Source organism: Poecilia reticulata, linkage group LG11 (assembly GCF_000633615.1).
Source record: "Poecilia reticulata strain Guanapo linkage group LG11, Guppy_female_1.0+MT, whole genome shotgun sequence".
Lineage (NCBI taxonomy): Eukaryota > Metazoa > Chordata > Actinopteri > Cyprinodontiformes > Poeciliidae > Poecilia > Poecilia reticulata.
Genome location: NC_024341.1, coordinates 18,050,756 through 18,071,645, shown reverse-complemented (window position 1 = coordinate 18,071,645; position 20,890 = coordinate 18,050,756). Strand labels below are relative to the sequence as shown.

General features: G+C 39.8%; 2 protein-coding genes across 4 annotated transcripts; both read left to right on the top strand.

The window, feature by feature from the left end:
* Positions 1 to 3,568: 3,568 nt before the first annotated feature.
* Positions 3,569 to 7,665, top strand: LOC103472597 (gastrula zinc finger protein XlCGF57.1-like). The gene is made up of 2 exons (XM_008422351.2): positions 3,569 to 3,867; positions 4,976 to 7,665. Exons 1-2 carry the CDS (start codon positions 3,675 to 3,677, stop codon positions 6,514 to 6,516), a joined length of 1,734 nt encoding a protein of 577 aa, XP_008420573.1. The 5' UTR covers positions 3,569 to 3,674; the 3' UTR covers positions 6,517 to 7,665.
* A 1,079-nt stretch (positions 7,666 to 8,744) lies between these two features.
* Positions 8,745 to 20,605, top strand: LOC103472598 (uncharacterized). Of its 3 annotated transcripts, XM_008422353.2 has the most exons (6): positions 8,745 to 8,865; positions 9,615 to 10,968; positions 11,530 to 12,025; positions 12,477 to 12,884; positions 17,570 to 17,625; positions 18,686 to 20,605. In XM_008422353.2, exons 2-6 carry the CDS (start codon positions 9,754 to 9,756, stop codon positions 20,459 to 20,461), a joined length of 3,951 nt encoding a protein of 1,316 aa, XP_008420575.1. In that variant the 5' UTR covers positions 8,745 to 8,865; positions 9,615 to 9,753; the 3' UTR covers positions 20,462 to 20,605. The 3 variants fall into 3 exon arrangements, with proteins under 3 accessions (XP_008420575.1, XP_008420576.1, XP_008420577.1); XM_008422354.2 differs by lacking the exons at positions 8,745 to 8,865; positions 17,570 to 17,625; positions 18,686 to 20,605 and adding an exon at positions 14,613 to 16,248 and having other exon boundaries at positions 8,873 to 10,968; positions 12,477 to 13,110; XM_008422355.1 differs by lacking the exons at positions 8,745 to 8,865; positions 12,477 to 12,884 and having other exon boundaries at positions 8,878 to 10,968.
* The last annotated feature ends 285 nt before the right edge of the window (positions 20,606 to 20,890 follow it).

The window sequence follows — 20,890 nt, the reverse complement described above, 5'->3', positions numbered from 1 at the left end:
TTCTGGGAGACGACCATGTTGCTTTTTGGTTCTGGATCACTGTGAACTTTGTCCTTAAATGCAGTAGTCTCTATTAAGGCCTCAGTCGCTGTCTTCAAGTTAAGATGCTCTTCATCTCGACTGGTCCCATCAGTTAAGTTAAGTTCTTGTTCTTCCTCTTTTATCTGTTCATGTTTAAGTTCCTTACGCTTCTCTTGTATTTGAGGATTCTCCATTTCCACTACTTCCTCTTTAATCTGCAGAGGTTCTGCTAAACTGGAGCTCCTCTCCTGGTAAACTGGCTGCTSKTTCARCAACACTCCCCCTCCCTGACCGATGTAATACAGCGGAATATCTGGACAGAAACAAAGACACAAAACAAGTTTTTAAATGAGTAAAAGAAAGTACATATTGTAATCAAATGAAATGTATGAGTTACATATATTTTATGTCAAAATGTTCAATTTATCCAGATTCAAATTTCAAAAATTGGAAAGGGTCTGAAGTACAAGCTCCAGATTTGATGYGTTTTGATTTCAGCATCTTCATTTGGCCTGTAAATAAAGCCATGCACAGTTGTCACAGGTTAATTTATCACTGGGATCTGCAACTTGTTGCTCTTAGGACCTTCAAAATGTTTTCTTAATAGCTTGGGCTAAAATTAAGAACCAATATTTTTTTCAAATAATACCAAATGCATGTYTAAGCCCTTTCACTCCTTTTAATATTTCAATTAAATTTGCACCAATAAATTTACACTAAAGTTAGCAGTAATTTATTTTTAGATCAATTTTCGTCACTAAATTAAATTTTCCATAAATACACATTCTATAGAGGATTATAAATCTATCTTCGTTTTATCCAAGTTTTATCTTTAAAACTGATTTTTTTTTTAACTAAAATAATTTTTTTTGTAGTTGCCTTGGTATCACTGACTAACGCCTGTAAAAACATTTTTAACACAATACACTCAGGTAAATAAATAAGCAAACACTGTTAAAAAGTATTAATAAAAATTCTATTAAATAAATACATGTCCCCATGAAATTAAACAGTCATTTTGTGGTGTGCAAATACATTATTGTTCCGTAAAGTCAACGGCATTGACATGGGCAGCTAAGTGGGGTCCTTCAGCTCAACTAGATGTGCGGTAGCTCGCAGCCCTCTGTCAACACGAAAACAAATGAATACAAAACATCGGAAGCGCAGCGCGCCAATTCTCTATTTGTAAAGTTTCATAAAGTAACACTTTAAACAAMGATCTTGTCCAAMTTTGTTTTTTTTAATTCTCCTATCCGTAAAATGTTAGCATCGCCGGTGTTTCAAACCTGTTCGAAGCAAGATGATCTGGGGAGTCCAGGTTACGTTCACCAGTCTGGGCTGACCATCCATCTCGTTGTCGAACTTCACGATAATTTTTTTAAAAACTGTGAATGTTTCTTAAGCAGGAATTAACTGCTCATTGATCAACTCTCTTTCTAGGGTTGAACCGAAGTTTTCTTCTTCTTCTTTTTCTCCTCCTCGTTCTTCTTCTAGTCTTGAGGTGKTTGGCGAACCACTTCAAGTGCTTTACCGCCACCTACTGGGAGGGAGTGTAAACCAGACACTGAAAGATTTATACTGGGTGGGCCTTAAGTTTCCATACATAGGAGAATTTTTAAATGTATATTTCATTTATATTTCAGATACCCAAGAAGATGCGTTTGACAAAAGAGAAAAGAAGTGAATTATACTGATGGCTGGATCGGGAAATTTTAACAGAAAACATGGAATGAGCATCACACAGACGACACGGTGGCAAAACTTATTTGCAAGTTTCAGAAAACTGGAAATGTTGCAGTTCAACCACRAAGAGGTCCGAGACGTGCAGTGATGAAAAAACGGTTGTCCAATATAAAGTGTTTACTTTTTCTATGTATGGAAACTTATGGCCCACCCTGTATTTTACAAATGTGCTTTGATAAATATTACCTAATAACTTCTATTTCTTGAGTTATTTCTGAGTAACTAAACCAAATAGTTTCATTTTAATCCTATTTAAAATTTTAGATCAATTGTAGTCTTGCTTCCTCTTACTTTTGACAGTGTAATATAACATTCCTTCATCATCTCCACAGATTTTGCTAATGTGCTAACCGGTTATAATTATTATTATTATTGTTGTTGTTGTTGTTATCATCATTACTACTACTACTACTACTACTAGTAGTCATAATAATAATAATAATAATAATAATAATAATCAATTTGAGTTATTCTGATTCTAATTCTACATTTTATTCTCYTTGAAGCTTGKTTTTTTTTACTTAAGGTGATTTCTTTCATTTTGGGAGATGGGCAKATACTTGTGAAACCGATCTTATCTAACTTTGTGAAGGTCTAAAAACAAGTCATTGTTTCATTTTGTTTTGCCGTCAGAGAGGACTGACTCTTAGACCCACAGGGTTATGTCTTCAGGTTTGTGGTTAGCTATAGTCCTATGGAAACGTTACTGCTAAATTTAACAACTTTCAGACATCAACATTTCAGATACCAAATCGTGAGCTCAGTGATCAGTTAGTCAGAGACCTGATCGTTGCAATCGGACTAGTTTTACTCCTTACTTATGGGTGTCATTTTCAAAATGGCACCCATAACATTTTAATTGGCTGCTGTTCCCTGTGAGTCACAAACTCTTTGCTCTGCTCCAGCAGCAAACACAAACACACAAACATTACTATATATATATATGTGTATTCTAACAATTTTTTTGTGTTTTTCTTAATTGAGAGAGCATCTTTCACAAATACAAAGGTGAACAAATTAACAGAATACAGGATATGAAAAAGTATTGCAGGGATGTGTACTTCCACAGTAAATACTATGGTGCAAAAACATCCATCCATCCATTTTCTTGCACCCTTGTCCCTCAGTGGGGTCGGGAGGGTTGCTGGTGCCAATCTCCAGCTAACGTTCTGGGCGAGAGGCGGGGTCACCCTGGACAGGKCGCCAGTCTGTCACAGGGCAACACAGAGACACACAGGACAAACAACCATGCACACACACACACACTCATGCCTAGGGACAATTTATACAGACCAATTAACCTGACAGTCATGTTTTTGGACTGTGGGAGGAAGCCGGAGTACCCGGAGAAAACCCAYGCATGCACMGGGAGAACATGCAAACTCCATGCAGAAAGACCGGGGCCTGGAATCRAACCCAAAACCTTCTTTCTGCAAGGCAACAGCTCTACCAACTGCGCCACTGTGCAGCCCTGCTGCAAAAACAATCAAACAAAAAATGAAACAAAAGACAGACATTATAACAAATTAMAAATATTCAATTACTGATAACATTCATATGTGTTCACATATGGGAATAGTGGATAAATCATTCAATTTCCTTAATCAAAACTGCCTTATAATAATTGCCAATCCTCTACTTATATTAGTGTTTTTTACCATGAAAACCAAAAGTGGTATATTTACACCTTAGCAAAAAATTGTTACAATACAAAAACGTTACAATGTGGGGATTTTTTGTCGTTTCCTCTGTTTTCTCTATTTCTCATCCAGTCCAGCAGGTGGCGGCAAGGCGCCTGGCAGTTGGTCTGCCACGAAGGAGAGGAGCAGAAGAAGAGAATCTAAGGAGTGGGATGAGATGGTGAAAGATACGACAGCGACGTTTATATTGGAGTCTTTTTGGAGACTCGTATGCTCTTTGATTCAGCTGTAAAAATGTCTTCAGTTCACCCCGAAATAGAGTTCATGAACGAACAGTTAACTTCCGCTGAAGAAACATTAGCAGAGTTCAAAACAACTATCGTGAAGGCCGAAGAGGAGGAGGATGATCAGCGCAGACTGCTGGGTTTAACCCGAACACCCCAGATTATCTTACACCGAATAGGTACGAAACACCTGCAGTGCTAACGTGTAATTAAGAAAGGAATGGCTCGATGTAAGTTTAAAGTAGTAGCTTCTGAAGCTTTTTAATAATGGAGAGMCCACTATTTAGACATATAAACGTGTCGATAAAGGGAAAAGTAATCGTGAAATGAAGAGACCTGATTCGCTGGTTTACTCCTCTGATGGCCAAACGGGGTTTAATGTGGTTCGGTAAGGATGGACGGATGGGCGGTTTCATCCCAACGGAAGCGAGGTTACAACATTTTTCTAACTGCAGCGAGCTGGACAGCAGACTGCCTGTCCGTTTTAAACAAAACAYGCCGACCTTTAAGCACAAATAACCTTGGCCTTAATCTACAGCTGTTTATGGCGACTGTGGCACAAAGAGCAACACCCTGCTGCAAAAACATTCGGTGTCTTATCTGATAATTAAAGCCTGTAAATCCCGCCACCTGTGCATATAGGAAATAGAACAAACTTCASGATATTTTTGGCAAATTAGGAAAATAACYAGAAATATGTCCTCTACATTTTGTATTTTGTTAAGCATCCGTCACAAATTTTGAGAATTTACTCTTAATGGAAATATATAAGATACTCTGAATAATACTTTGTTTATTATTGGTCGTGTTGTCGCCGCACACCAATTTGTGACAGGAACTCTGAAGAAAAATTAGACACGCCTAGAACGCCTAGCAACCCACTCATTCTATGGTTACTTGGCAACAACCTGTTGAGAAACTTGTGTTTAAATTTCCACCACTGTTCCTCATAGCTGCTTAGAAAAAAAAAACAGAGCGGTGTGAAAACTGTGGATAAAAGTTATGGTCATGCCACCAATCTGGCAGCATTTATATATTTGTAACAAAAGAATCTGCATAAATTATCAATATTGACGATTATTGATGTCGACTGGTCTGAAACACTTATATYGTTTTAAGTTTTTCAGCCACATCGCCCAATCCTACTCAGTGACTAACTTTATCCTTGTATAGATAAAGTTAGTTCATCATAAACATAATGTTTACTCCCAGTTTTTAAGGTGGTTTTAGGAAAACTTGTCTCAAATTCTATTTTTGATAAAAGCTTCTGTTTGCTTCCCTGACCAGACTTCCTGCATCCTGATGAAGTGAAGGAGGAGCATCCGTTTAACCAAGAGAACATCTCTAATTTGGACCAGGAGGAACYGGAACCACTGAGGATAAAGGAAGAGCAAGAGGAGCTGCCATGTCAGCAGATAAAAGAAGAGCCGGGGGATCTGGAACATCAGGAGTTAAAAGAAGAGCAGGAGAGTCAGGAAATGGAGCAAGTCGTGGTGAAGTGGGAGACTGATGTCTTCATGGTGACACCTACAACCAATCACAAAGACTCAGAAAGAGATGAAGAGCTGCAGCAAAATAAGGACGAGAATCATGACACTACAAAACAAAATCGRCTCATTGAAACTCAAGATAAAAGTTCGTATTCTTGTAGCATTTGTGACGAAACGTTTACTGAAAACAGCTTATTGGCGAAACACTTRAAAATTCACACAGATGAGGGACTTTTTTCATGTAAGATATGTGGAAAAACCTCCAGTCGAAAATGTCATTTAGATGTTCACATGAGAACTCACACAGGTGAGAAGCCGTTCTTGTGCAACCTTTGTGGAAAAGGTTTCAGTCAGAAAGGACATTTAACCATTCATACAAGAACTCACACAGGTGAGAGACCTTTCTCTTGCAAGATTTGTGAAAAAGGATTCATTGAAAAAGGTTTGTTGACTGATCACATGAGCGTTCACACTGGCGAGAGGCCTTTCCTGTGCAAGGTTTGCGGAAAAGATTTCCGTCTAAAAGCTGATTTACGTCGCCACACGATGACCCACACAGGTGGGAAGCGTTTCGCTTGTGTGATTTGCTTCAAAACGTTTTGTCGTAAAGGCCGTTTGACTCTTCACATGGAAAGTCACACGGGCGAAGACCCTTTCTCGTGCAAGATTTGTGGAGAAGGTTTCTGTGAAAAAGACTTTTTAACTGAACACATGAAAATTCACACTGGTGACAGGCCTTTCCCTTGTAAGATTTGTGGGAAAAGCTTTAGCCGAAAAAGTAGTTTAACCGTTCACGTGAGAACTCACGTTGCGGAAAAGCCTTTCTCCTGTGAGATTTGTGGAAAAGGTTTCTGTGCAAAAGCTTTTCTTAATCTTCACATGAGAGTTCACACAGGTGACAGGCCTTTTTCCTGTGTCATCTGTGGAAAAACCTACACTCAAAAAAGTCATTTATCTGTTCATTTGAGAACTCACACAGGTGACAGACCTTTCTCCTGCACGCTGTGTGGGAAAAGTTTCCAATACAAACTGTCTTTAACGGAACACATGACTATTCACACAGGTGAGCGGCCGTTCTTGTGCAAGGTATGTGGAAAACGTTTCCGTGAAAAATGCCATTTAACCGTCCACATGAGAATTCACACGGGTGAAAAACCTTTCTCATGCAACATTTGTGATAAACGTTTCTGTAAAAAATGCCATTTAACCGTCCACATGAGAATTCACACAGGGGAGAAGCCTTTCTCATGCAATGTTTGTGAAAAACGTTTCTGTAAAAAATGTAATTTAATTCTTCACATGAGAAATCATGCGAGTGAGAATTCGGTCTCTTGCTAGACATGATGACTCACAAGGGTGAGAAACATTTTTGTGTGTGATTTGTGAAAAATGTTTGGAAAAAAAAAGCCGACTGTGAAAAAAAACAGTTAAAAAAGTAAATTAYATTATTTACATAGTTAAGGGGCCTGGGGGCCTTTATTAAAAACAAACTGTAGAAAATATTTAAAACAAAAACCTTTCTCACAAAACACTCCTGTGAGAGATAACTTCCTCTCAGATTTTCCTTCTGTCATTCGTAATTCATAAATCAGGTGAGCAATATCTGGCACAGAGCTTAAAAAATGTCAGGAAAATAATGAAAGGTTGAAATTTMTGMCACTTTCAGAAACTGTCCTRGTGTCATTTTTCAAAGTTTGACCGTATTGATAAAATGTAACTGTTTTTCAAGGGAAGAAAACACTAAATCTGYAGCTCCCCTTCTAATAATGTAACCTTTGAACTTTAATTGAAGACTTTCAAGTGTAAAGTTCTACACCAACTAATTTTCAGTGAATTCGGGGTGATGTTCTTAATTCTGCAAAAGTTCAGAGATAATTCTATCTCTTTTGTCTTTAAAACACTTTGTAATTTAACCATTGTTTTAAATTTCTTTCATTCCTGCTGCAGTTGTTTTCCCTGTATTTTCATCTTTTTGTGATGGATTAATGTCAAAATTTAGCTTGGAGACATAAAATCTTAAACTTTTTTTCCCCGTTTTACTAACATTATTTGAGAAATGAAATGAATCAAGATATTAAAATGTCTGTACTTGTGCAGAACTTTATTTAGTCCTGAGGACCATAAACACTTCACTCTACATTCAGCCATTCATTCATGCACACATTCAGGCGCTATTGATTTAAATTAATGTTAACCATTAACCATAAATCTAAAAGTCTCTTTGATAATTGTTTCTTTTGAAGTAATTACTCACAAAGCTAAGTTACTCTAACCTAATTCTATGTGTATATGCTAATGAGGATTTAAACAATATGTTTAATGTTTTAAATGGTGTACAATGGATATGAATGTTATTGGTATGGTTTACTAATGCTTCATTTGTTCATTGAGCACAGGATTTTTTTCTGAATTGTATATRAAAACAAGCACGGTTAAAGTGAATGAATTAACATAAAATTAAATAAAATTGAGTTTTCAAATAGTTTATATTCCTGATTTTTGTGAATTTGTTTTCCATTTTCATTTGAATAAATGTATTTATGTTCCTTTTTAGCACTAATTGCCTTTATTTTGTTGACTTCCGGTTTATAAATAATGCTTTTATTTTGATGAGAACTTCCGCTGCTTATGTTGTGCAGCTTGGCAACAGAAGGAACGGAAGATGGCGACATAAAATCTATCTTTTTTTTATTAGCGGCCCCCTGGATAGAGCACAAGGAACGTTTATTTTGTAACTAGGATATTTCTAATATTTATCAATTGTCTGCTACAACAACATTATTTCTAGCCAAAAATGATGCATGCTTTTTCCAAAACACGAGAAGGTGTAAAGGGGGAAAAAAGTTTTCGTTTTTTATTTACATGAAAAAAGATATGCTATGTGCAAAGTTATTCATACACTTAACAATGATCAATAATCAATGGAAAATTTTCTATTGGTAAGTACAGCAACCAATAATGTAGGATATTACAGACTCCCATAGTGGATGTCTCTGCTGCCTGGTGTTTTTGTTACTATCCAATTCAATCTAATTGAATGGGTAAAAGTTATGTTTCATTGTATTGTTATCCATCCATTCATCCATTTTCTTTACACCCTTSTCCCTTAGTGGGGTCGGGAGGTGCTGGTGCCCATCTCCAGCCAATGTTCCGGGCAAGAGGCGGGGTACACCCTGGACAGGTCTAATGTAAAAACAGTCTTTTTAAATCCCTGTAACTGTTTAATGGAGTATAAAGTCCATAAAAGAGTTTGGAATCACCTCAGCTACACACCTAAGTAATATACACTGCTCAAAAAAATAAAGGGAACACTTTAACATTTAAGTGAACACTGAAGTGTTCCCTTTATTTTTTTGAGCAGTATATATAAATGTAAACGCATGTATGTATGTATTTAAAAAAATATAAGGGAGAACTTATGTTTAGTAAAGAGAAAAATGTATTTAAAAAATATAAGGGAGAACTTATGTTTAGTAAAGAGAAAAATATTTATTTCTGTTTCCTGCTCTGTTCACCATCCAATCCAGTAGGGGTCAGTAATGGGCCTTTGAAATGAACCCGAGCGGAAGATTGTGTTTCCGGGTGAAATTTCTCTCCATGTTCTGCAGCGAGACGCTTTGGGAGGAACAACGCGCCAGCGTCGTTACTTTGTTTAATTTTTTTTGTGTTACTTTGAGGAAAGAGTAGGTGAGTGTTATGTAGACTGAGTGTCTTCGGTTTATCTTCAGATATGTTTCATTAAGCAGTAGTTAAGATCCACACTATATAAAGAAATGATCGTCGAGTCCGAGGAAGAGCTCGACGGACACTCTAGATAATCTCCCGAACAGATTTGAAACACCGGTGTTGAGAACATGTAGGAGAAGTTGTTGAATGCAGTTCCGATGTTTGTGTTCTCGCCTCTTTTCCGTCTCAGATTATTTATATACGAGTTTTTTCGTGAGGCTTTCAGAGATGGATTAAACAATTTTGTGCCACTTACGACTTGGAAGTAAAACAATAACACTCCTTGAAGTTGTTATTGCGAATAGCAAAGTCTCCGTTCGCCGAGCAATGTGCTTGGTATCCAATATGGCTGCCCGTCTACAGTATGCGGCGTTAGTTTGCTGTTTATAAGCGTTTTTGGTGGCTTATTTCGCATTAAACCGATTACACACATATTAAGCTAATATATAGTTTTTAACAAATCCACAAACGTGTTTTGTCTCCAGAAAATGGAGACAATATCGGGATTGTGTTGCTAACATTAGCCACCCTTCATCTATATSGGAACGGTTAGACATGTTTCATACGGTATATTGGCAAGAATGAAAGGCTAAATATGAAATGATATTAAGTTGTAAGTAACCAGTAATATGAAACCTGTTTGACTTGCGTTGGACCATGCGGCTTATGCGAAGGTGCGTCCTTTCTGTGTGTTTTTCTTTGACCGCCAGGGGGCTCTTTAGCAGGAAGTGAATCATAGGACGTCAAAGTTGGAAATCAAAGAAGAAAGCTCCGGRTTTTCATTTAGCACAAACACAAGCTAGCAGCAGGCACRAAGGAGCTTTTCTTTCAAACTCATACCCCTTCATTATGGAAATCACACGAAGAACTTCATATAATGCCGCTTTTAAGTTGAAGGCTATCGACATCGCAGTAAGGGAGGGAAATAGAGCCGCTGCACTTAAATTTGGCGTGAATGAATCAATGGTTCGGCGTTGGAGACGGCAGCAGGTAGAACTTACTGAATGCCAAAAGACGAGAAAGGCTTTCAGAGGACAAGACAGCAGGTGGCCTGAACTTGAAGATGTTCTTGAGGATTGGGTAAACACTCAGAGAGCAGGCGGCCGAGGTGTATCCACCTTGCAAATCCGGCTGAATGCCAAATCAATTGCCCGCCAAATGAATATTGACAATTTTAGCGGAGGACCGTCCTGGTGTTTTAGATTTATGAAAAGAAAGAACCTGTCCWCTGGGGCAGGGACACGCCTCTTTCAGCAACTCCCCCCGGACTACCAGGAAAAAGTTACAAATTTCCGACAATTTGTTGAGGCAAAGATCGTGGAGAGCGCCATCGGACCAGACAACATTATAAATATGGGTGAAGTGCCATTGACATTTGACATGTCTCTGACCAAGATAGGTGAATCGTCCATTTTGGAGAAAACCAATGGACACGAGAGGACATATTTCACTTGTGTCCTGGGCTGCACCGCTTCTGGACAAAAGCTYCCACCGATGGTGATTTTCAAGCGCAAAACTATGCCGAATGACCAACTCTCGAAGGACATTGTAGTTAAAGTCAACCAGAAAGGACGGATGTCAGAATATCTGATGAAGGACTGGTTAACGGAGTGCTACGGAAAGCGCCCAGGAGGATTTTTTCACCTGAAAAAAGCGCTGCTTGTTTTGGACAGTAAGAGGGCCCACATCACCAATTCGGTAAAAGCAGTCATCAAGAGAACCAGCTCAATTCCAGCTGTTATTCCTAGAGGTACAGAAAAGTATTTGCAACCCCTTGACATCAGTGTGAATCGGGCATTTAGAGCAGCATTCAGGGGTGAATGGAAGGCTTGGATGAGAAGCGGGGACAAATCCTTTACAGAAAYTGGCCAAATGCGAAGAGTGTCATTTTCTGAGGTCTGTCAGTGGATCCTAGCAGCGTGGAGCAGAGTGAATGAATCCACCATCATCAGTGGGTTCCGAAAGGCTGGACTGCTGCGTGAAGAGGGCACCACAGCTTCAGAGCCAGCTTTACCCCGGGATGACTGCAACACGGAGAGTAACACTGACATAGAGGMAGAAAAGGTATGTGAAGAAGCTGTTCAACTCCGACACTGGAGAAGATGACTTCAGTGGTTTCAGTGCGCAGGAGGAAGATGAATGAGCCAATCAATAACTTTTCTGTTTTGTTTCATCAGCACTTTTACTGTGTTACAGGCACCGTTCGGAAACTACCGTAATAAGTTAAAACTAAACTTGGCAACTTTTACATCTTTTTCAACCTAAGTAAATTTGTTTACAAATTAATGTGATGGTGAATTTACCTGTTAGACTCAAATTTTGGGTTGTCTGCCCCCCTCTGCTGCGTCGTTGTGGAAAACTGAGAGCGGCGGAGTTTTCTTTTTTTAAATTTTTATTTATGGGTGCGGCTTATAGTGAGGTGCGCTATATAGTTCAGAAAATACGGTGCTATGCAGCTATATCTGCTGTGTACTGGTTGATCCACTGTATTTCAATGTATATTGTTTAATGTTGTGGTGCTAAATAATGCATTTGTATATTCCTAGACTAAGGAAAGTGTGGTTTATTTAAGCTACTATATTGTGTTTTTTAAAAAAAATTCTGTTTTCCTTTTTACAACTATAGGATTATGTTGAAATGGAGCAGCTCAGCAAGGAAGACAGGGACTTCAGTTCGCACCAGAAGAAAGCAGAACCTCTGCAAATTAAAGAAGAGCAAGACGGGGCAGAACATCAACGGATGAGAGGGGATCAGGAGGAACGAAATCCCCCACACCTTAAAGAAGAGCAGCAGGAGTTTGAAGCTTCCCAAATAAAAGAGGAAGACGAGGAACTCTGTGTCAGTCAGGATGAAGATCATCTTCTGCTGAAGTGGAAGACGTATACCTTTGAGGTTTCTCCTGTAAACGAAGAAAAATACCACCTTGAACCAGACGGGAACCAACTGGACCTCCAGGATGCTGCTGAAGCCGAGAACCAGATTCAGGAAGAAAACGACTCACAATTAAAGCAAGATGAAGATCTGGAATCAAATGGGAAATATTGGAAAAATCTGTTCTCTGGAGAAATGCATGATGGKTTTTTTCCTCAAGATGGCAGGAAACGCAGGAGAATCCACACAGGTGAGTTACTTTCCTATTTTTGTGGAAAATCTTACAAAAAATATTTACTTGTCATATGACAATACAAATTTATATAACCTATGATTTTATTAACTAATATGATCTAGTACAGACACACTACTACCAGTCACAAACACCTTCASTAATCCACTAATATTTAGTTTAACTTTCTTTGCTAACTTTGAAAACGTTTAGTGCAATTAGCTTTCCCTAAATTAATTTTTACAGATAAATCCTAAAGCGCTGTTTTAACTATTTTATAAACTTTCAGTTGGAAAAAAAGACTTACCAAAGGRAAAAAAAAAAAWTTCGTTAAAGATAAGTTGTCGTAATAGGTTGACACACAGTGGTTCGCTTACCATGTGTCATGTGACAAGACGTGATTGTTCGACTCAGTGGTGGGAAGCTAAACGAAGCATTGTGTAACGCTGAAGTCTTCCGTTGTTTTCAGCTCGCTTACAAAGCGTTTATTTCGTGGATGAACCGCGTGTAGAAGAGGAGTCGACAACAGCGGCTGTAGGTGAGGCAAAGTTCGCTGAGGTTGAGAGCCTGGAGTCTCACCCGTGGCCCCACCTGAAGGACTACTTTTTTTTCGAGGCCAGGGATAAAGCCAACGAAAAAACCCTCCACTTCCAGTGCGTCCTGTGCCAGCCCAAGAAGATCACCATCAAGGGACAAGCGAAGAGTCTGTACAATTTAAAGTCGCATATCAACCGGAAGCATCCGGCGCACGCCACCCAGTTCGAGGAGGACATCAAGGCCGGCTCTTCCCGTGGGAAACACAGGCTATCTGTTAGCAGCAGCACTAGTAGCCAGTCATCACAGCCATGTGCAAAGAGAGCGCGGCAGCCCAGCTTTGGTGAGACTTCTTGCAAAACAGCTGGGACTGACGTCAGCCAGTCTATGGTGGACAAACAGATTGTGGACCTGTTTGTCCACAACTTGCTACCGTTACATGTGGTGGAGTCCCCCACCTTTGTTGACCTGATAAAGATGTTGAACCCCAGCATGACGTCTATGTCCCGCCGCGACCTGAGCAGGAGCATCTCAGCCAGCCGCGATCAGCTGGAAGAGCACCTCATAAGGTACGTGTTAATCAGTTTTCTTATTTTTGGAATGATGTGCTTTATGGTTTAATGATTGTCTAGTTTGACTTTGTTGAATGTAGTGTAATAAAAGAATAAACAAAGTTATACACAAAGCAAATCAATTTAAAATAAAAGARCGATGGCAAAGTATAGTTACACGATAATGTCATGTGTTGCATCGCGACAGTCGACAGCAGACAAATAGACTGAGCTTATATTCTGACCGTCCTCCATCTAGAGGTGGGTAAATACACAGAAATTGTGCTCAACAAATAATAGCACTGCTGTAACATATGTTTACTCTAGTAAAAGTAAAAAGTAGCCATTCAAGAAGCTACCAAAGCGTAAAAAAGTGGTTGGTAAAATTGGCTACTGAAGTACTGAGTAACTAATCAGAATATTTGATTGGATGTTCTACAGTGATGTCATCAGAAAAAATGAGAAGCTATATGAAAATTCAGATATTTTAATCACTTAAAAAAAAMAACTTTATAAAACAACAAATTGGAGTGACGGGATTGAACAGTTTTTCTAAGCGTTTGAATTGTTTGACAGTGCAGTRAGAAAGCAAATCACACCAACAACAAACTACATTTATAAACAGGAGTTTGGTCATCAAATCGGACAGAGTCCACCGGACGACAATGTTTGAAAACAGTTTCAGTCAACCAACATTTATAATCAGTCCCTATTAAGGAGGTTATTACTTCCTATTTTGTTTCATTAGGTGTTGTTGAAATCTCAAAAAATTTCTATGCATTTATTCAGTTTATTGATTAATAGTCATTTACACCATGCAGAAAGTCACAGATCACAATACTCACACGTATCTATCACCATGGCAACAAAACACTCAAATTAACCAATTAATATTGTGCCAAATAATATACCAACAATACCAAGAAGGATGGTTTACATTGAAGATTTTATGTTTTTAAACGTGCTAAAATGAGATCAATATTTCTATTCTGATGAATAAATAATATATGAAACATCAGGATCCATTTTATTGATGGTTTTATTTTGGATATTTAAAATATCTTCTTGCTCCAATGTGAAATTTTCTTTACAAAACTGAAGTTTATCTGAGAAGGTGAACTTGTATTATTACGTCATTATCAGTGTATTACTTGAAAATGGTCTCAAAACAACAATATTATTATTTATCGCAATAATTACTGGGTTGATTTATCGTTTGGTAAGATTTATTGCAACAGGCCCATTCACAGGGTTGAAGTTTTACGCTTCAAACTCACAAGTGTGTCGTTTCTTGGATTATTAATAAACTCTTTAACCTGTTCAACAGTCTAATTTTATATTTTAATCGGTAACCTGTTACTGATTTCGCTGTGAGGCTAAGCAAACATGGCGGCATGAGTGAAACGTAGCTTACATGGAGACGCAGAGAAGAGATTAGGTTGTGATTTGATAATATTGTGCTCCAGTTTATGTACACAGTGTAAATTTATGTTAAATATTAATTTTGTTTTTAAATGCAGATTGCTTGAGGACATCCCCTGGGTTGCCACCACTGCGGACTGCTGGTCGGCCCACAACAAGTCCTACCTGGGCATGACGGCACATTGGCTGGACCCCAAGACTCGCGCAAGACGGCACGCGCTCCTGGCCTGCACTCGGGTCAAAGGTCATCACTCCTCCGACGTTCTCGCCCAGGCCATGCTAGACACCCATTCCAAGTTCAATCTGCAAGACAAAGTGACCAGAACCACGACGGACAACGGCAAAAACTTTGTGAAGGCGTTTGTGCAGTTTGGTGCAGAAGCCGAGTTCTTGCCAAACATTCCTGAAGCCGCTGCCGAGTTGGAAGAAGATTGGATCCAGGAYGTGGATCCTGAAGCCGGAGGCGTGGAGTACATCTCCGTTGATGCCACCCTTGACAAGTCCAGCAGCCTGGGCCTTAAACTCCCGGCGCACATGAAGTGTGCCGCTCATACCTTTAATTTGGTAGCCAGCGTAGATTCCAGCGAGGCTCTGAACTGCGCCCTGTTCAGGTCAGCCTACAGGAAGGCCATGTCCAAAGCCCGGGCGCTGTGGTGCCTGCAGAGCCGCAGCACGGTGGCGGCAGCCTGCGTATTTGATGTGTTGGAGAGGAGGTTGGTGGTCCCCGACGGTAAGAGATGGAACTCAACTTATGACTCTGTTGTGGTCCTCAACGGCCTGCTTGAGAAAAGCAGGGATGYTGTGAACAAGGTGATGACGCAGCTGAAGCTGCAGACCTTCACCAGCTCTGATGTCGGCTTCCTGAGTGAATACGTCCAGGTGATGTGTATCATCGCCAAGGCTTTGGATAAAATCCAGGGGGAGGACCAGGCCTACCTCGGTAGCCTTCTGCCAACAGTCGCGGCCACCGTGATGAGGCTGAAGGAGGTCAAGTTAAAGCGTCTGCTGCACTGCGGTCCTCTGGTGGACGCCATACTGGCAGGCATCTCTAAAAGGTTTATGCCGCTCCTGGAGGACCTGGAGTGCCAGCTGGCCGCTGCCTTYCAYCCCAAGTTTCGTCTGTTCTGGTTGGAGCAGTTCAACAAGAGCCAGGTTGGCAGCGTGACCAAAGCAATGGAGGCGGTCGTACAGACGGGCCTGAGCGCACGCAGTGAGGAGGGCAGCAACACCTCCAGCAACGAGGAGGAGGATGAGGAGGAGGAGGAAGACGACTTCTTCAGCAACATCACTCGGTCCTGTGACGGCAGGAGCCACAGGTCGCAGAAATGGAAGGCTCAGAACCTGGTGAAGACCTGGCTGGAGGCCGGATCCAAGGACGCCATGACGGATCGGGCCTTTCTGGGCGAACAGGTCCTGATCGACTTGTTCATCAAATACAACACACCCGTCCCGTCCAGTGCCGCCGTCGGGCGCCTGTTCTGTCAAGGCCACAGCGTTCTGAGGGCCGGCGTGTCGGATGTTGGCTTTGAGAGTCTGATGTTTATGAAGGGAAACCAGCATCACATGGCGGACATGACCAAGGCCCAGCTAGAGTAGCTGCACTGCAAAAACACAAAATGCTTTTGCCAACTTTGGTCTATTTCTAGTCCAAATATGTTTCTAAGCTTGAAATAAGACAAAACTAACTTATATGTAACTTTTCAGCAAGCTAATGGAGCTTTTTTTTTTTTTTTGTCAATAATTTCTTGGTATTGATGAAAACGTACCAGTGGCAGATTGTTTCACTTAACATTTTTCTTGTGTTATAGAACTTTTAACTTTTGTTTTTTGTACTCTGTTTACGCCATATGCGTAAAAAAAAAGAAGCTTTTCTCGCTTTTTTTTAAGTGAGTAAAGATGTTTTGTTTCATTTTATTCATTTACTTATATTTGTAATCTTGTTGAATTTATCTTTTGTTTTAAACGGCAAATAAAGCGACTAAAAACAGTTAAATGTCATTTTGTTCATTCATCGGTGTGCCTCACCTGATCTTGGCATGATGTGTCTTTTTGTGAAAATAAAATGTACCAAAATTAAAATTAGGGTCATTATYAGTATCCTGTATTAAAATTGCAGTTATAGCCAATAATTAAAAATATTAAATACATATGATGTATTACAGGTGCAGCCCTGGGAATTCWGAATTGATTCAAAAATGTATTTTAGTCTGCTTTAATTTTTTGYAAAAATGTAATTTGAAAAAATTTTTAACTTAAGAAAATGCCTTACAGCGGAACTAACCCAATAATGATAATTTAAGTAACACAGTTTTATGTAAAACCCTTTTATTGTTTCAYGTGGTCCTCTCTTTAAACAGAGTCTCCTGACCTTTTGAACTATTTGAAACTAAACTATTTGCTTCAGATTCAAAAGGCGGTGCAAATATATCCTGCATTTCTATAAAAACAAGGCAAAAAACCCCAAAACATTTGTGACGTCCCATCAGAAGTGTGAACATTTTAACAACAGATGTAGTTTGTCAGTAATGTTGAAATTTTTTGCAGCTACGACTTTATTTACATGCATGAATAGCAACATTTTACCTCCATGTAACATAATTGGAAATTTTTCCAGCTGTGGGATGTTTGGTGAAACATTGGTTTTTACAAAATCTTCAGGCTCTTCTTAACATTGTTCAGAAAAGAATTGAAAGTTTCGAATCTTCAGTGATGAAGACATTTGGTGGAAAACTGGAGCCACGTTCTTCTTTTGCAGTAAATGTTTATTCTGTACCCAGAATGCTTTGCTGCAGTTTAAAATCTACTTATGTCCTGTGTGGTTTTCGACTGAAGCCCTGTTGTGATCAATTAGGCAAAATCAGCAACAGAGTTGGTAAAACTAAACAAGTATTAAACTGAAACAATGAGAGAAAAGTCKGTTCCAAAGACTCACTTCCTGAAGTTCAACCGTACAGATACATACGAAAAACAAACTAATTGTGTGATGTTGGTTTAAATGTACGTGTTGTTTTAATTATAAGTCATATTTTAACCAGCACCTTTCTGTGTCGATTAGACCGCCCCTCGTTGTTCAGAAGACAAACATCTAAACGTCAAAGCAGTGAAACACAGGTGAGGAAATTCACACACACAAATTGCTGAACAATGTTTTTAAAAAAGTTTTCACCSCCTTGGAAGTTTTGCCGCTTTTCAAAATCAGTCATGATCAGTTAAATTTGACTTTTGCTGCAGAAAAAATTTGAAAATTGAAACTGATTTCTACAAAGTAATTGAAATGTTAAACCTAAAATAATTCACTACATAAATATTTACGCCATTCAAATTGGTATTTAGTAGCTGCACCGAGTCTGTGTGGATATGTCTCAATCGGGCACATCTGGATGCTTTTTCCTCCATTCTTCCTGCTCAACTGTTTAAGCGTTGTCAATCATACTCTGTGTTGCGCTGCTCATGCCCACTAGGTCTCTGCTACGCTGCAGCTAGCGCATCCTGTTGTGATTGCTAGTTAGCAAAGCCACATATGATGTTGAATAAATGGTTTTCCTGTCATAGTAAGTTGTTTCTCCACTATTGGAACAATTAGCAGCGAAGACATGAGATTGATTGACGGCACTAAGACCCTCCTCTTGGCTCTGACTGGTTGTTTTTGGTCAGATGGCAATAGTAGCTCAGGGAGAAGGAGATCAATGTTTTCGCAGATTATCTCATACTGTCCCAAAATGACAAAAATGTAAAAACAACAAACATTTTTTAAAAATAAAAGTTACATACTGCAGCTTTAAAAWTTTTTTTGTAATTTTATTTGCCAAAACAACCAAATTTTGTTGATCATGACTGATTTGTAAAAACAATAAAATAGTTTATAGGCACAATAAAACAAGTCGTTTTGTTAAAATCACTCTATTTCTATAAAAACTTTATTTATACAACTTTTTGCAACGTTAAGTGAAAAGTACAATAAAAACAGAAGACTGCAGATTTGTACCTCTACCTTTAATAACAATAATTCATTTTGTTTGCATAGCGCTTTTCTAAACACAAAAATCAAGTAAAATTACAAACAGAACACCAAGTACGTCAAAAAAAATCATAAAAGGAGAAGACTTAAATATTTAATCATATTTAAAACCAGAACCTAATCATCATCATCATCATCACCTGCTCTCTGCAGGACAGCAGGCTCCGAACCGGAGTCCCACCAGTGGAAAGCGATGACAGCTGCCTCAGCGACAGCGACGACAGCGATGAGGACAACAGACCGAAACCAGGTGATGAAAGCAGCAGCGATGAAGAGTCCGACTGCAACAACGATCCAGCTGCCAGCACCAGCGCCGCTGCCACCTGCGCTCGGTCGGCCTCTGGTGAAACGAGACGATGGCGAAGGTTGTCGTGGGAGACGGTGCAGACAGAGGACTCTGCGAAAGATGTCCCAACGTGGCGAGGTTCTCTTCCCGCATCTGATGAAACTGTAGAAGTCAGAGAACCTATTCAGTACTTCCGGGACTTCTTCGACGCGGATCTTCTGGATACTATTGTAGAACAAAGCAACCTGTATTTCATTCAGGAAAGCACACGCAATCGTTACACTGGCCTCAAGCTGGATCGAAATGAACTCGAGCAGTTTATCGGGACTTTAGTGTACATGAGTATTCTACATCTTCCAAATTCGGGAATGTACTGGTCCAGTGAGTGCCGAGTAGAGTATGTGGCTGATGTGATGACCCGGGAGAGATGGAAGAAGATTAAGGAGTTCCTTCATTTCAACGACAACAACAACATGGCCGCCAACAGCGGAGACGCACTCTTCAAAATTAGGCCGGTTTTTGATTCACTTCTCCAAAAGTTTAACACCCTCCCTAAAGATCAGATGCTGTGTATTGCTCAGCAAATGGTCCCTTTAAAATGTGATTCTAGTCTGGTGCAATATATCCCCAAAAGGTCACGCGAATGCGGATACAAGATCTTCGTGTTGTGTGATACAAAGGGCCTGATTCACTCGTTCGATGTATTCACAGGGAAAATGGATCCACTGCCTGGAGAACCAGACATCGGGACAAGTGGAAACATTGTCCTGAAGCTTACACAAGTCATCCATGGTTCTGCCAATCATCTTTTGTATTTTGACAGTCAGTTTACGTCCTTTGATTTGTTTGCAGCTCTGACAAAGAAGGGGATACCAGCCCTTGGAGCTGTGGAGAAAAATGGCCTCCGAGGCTGCAACTTTAGCACAGATCCTGAGATGAAGAAGAAAGGATTGGGGTCGTTTGAAGAGAAGAGGGCTGCCGTCGATGATGTGGAAATAAGAGCAGTCAAGTGGTTTTACTATGGGGGGGTGACTGTTACTAGCACCTTTGCTAGTGCCCATCCTGTGGCCAACGTCCAAAAATGGAGCAGAAAGCTGAAGCAAAAACAATCAGTGGAATACCCAAACATCATCAGCCTGTACAACAAGTTTGTGGCCGGCATCCATGCTCTTGATGTGCTGATTACATCCTATCGCACCCAGATTAGGTCCAGAAAGTACCACCACAGGTTGTTTTGTCAATTCCTCGATATGGTCATTGCGAACAGCTGGCTGTTATACAAACGTGATTGCGAATCGTTGGGTATTCCAAGACGGAGGCAGAAGGACTTTCTTGCTTTTAGGGTTTCAGTTGCACAAGCTCTTTTCATGCAAGGCAAAGACCTGTCCAAGAAGAAGAGGGGATGGCCTTACTTTGACGTCGAAAGTGAATTTGAGAAGAAGAAACGTCGAGGCCCGGCCAAGGATATTCCGACACTGAAAGTGCGTTCAGACGCTGTCGGTCACTGGCCGGTGGTGGAGAGCGGACGGCAACGCTGCAAGATGCCTCAGTGTAAGGGCCAGACTGTCTTCAAATGTTCAAAGTGCAAAGTGCACCTGTGTCTCAAGAAGAACAAAAACTGTTTTCGACAGTTTCACAAGTAACTCTTTATTTTGTTGGTTTTCTTTCTCCAAACAAGGGGACACCAATCCTCTTCTGTGTTTGCAGCAAAAATGATTGAACATATGCTGTTGCTCAACTTCCACAATCTGTTTCAACAACATCAATAAAATACTCTACATACCAGAGATTGGAAAATKTAATTATTTGCAATCACAGGGGATGCTAAAATGTATAATTCCTAAATTTAGATCTACTATACTCAGCAAATTTTGATTTAAAATGAATTCAACCGAGTAGCTTTTCCTTTTCTGATTCCTTGGTAGACTGTGATGAATTCAGAATAGTGTCTCAAAGTGAATCAGTSAGAGCAACTGGTATTTTATAGGACATGMTGAAACGAACACAGACGTTTGATTTCTGAGAGCAGAGTATTGAATGTTGGTGTTTACATGAAATGAGTTTATACTGAT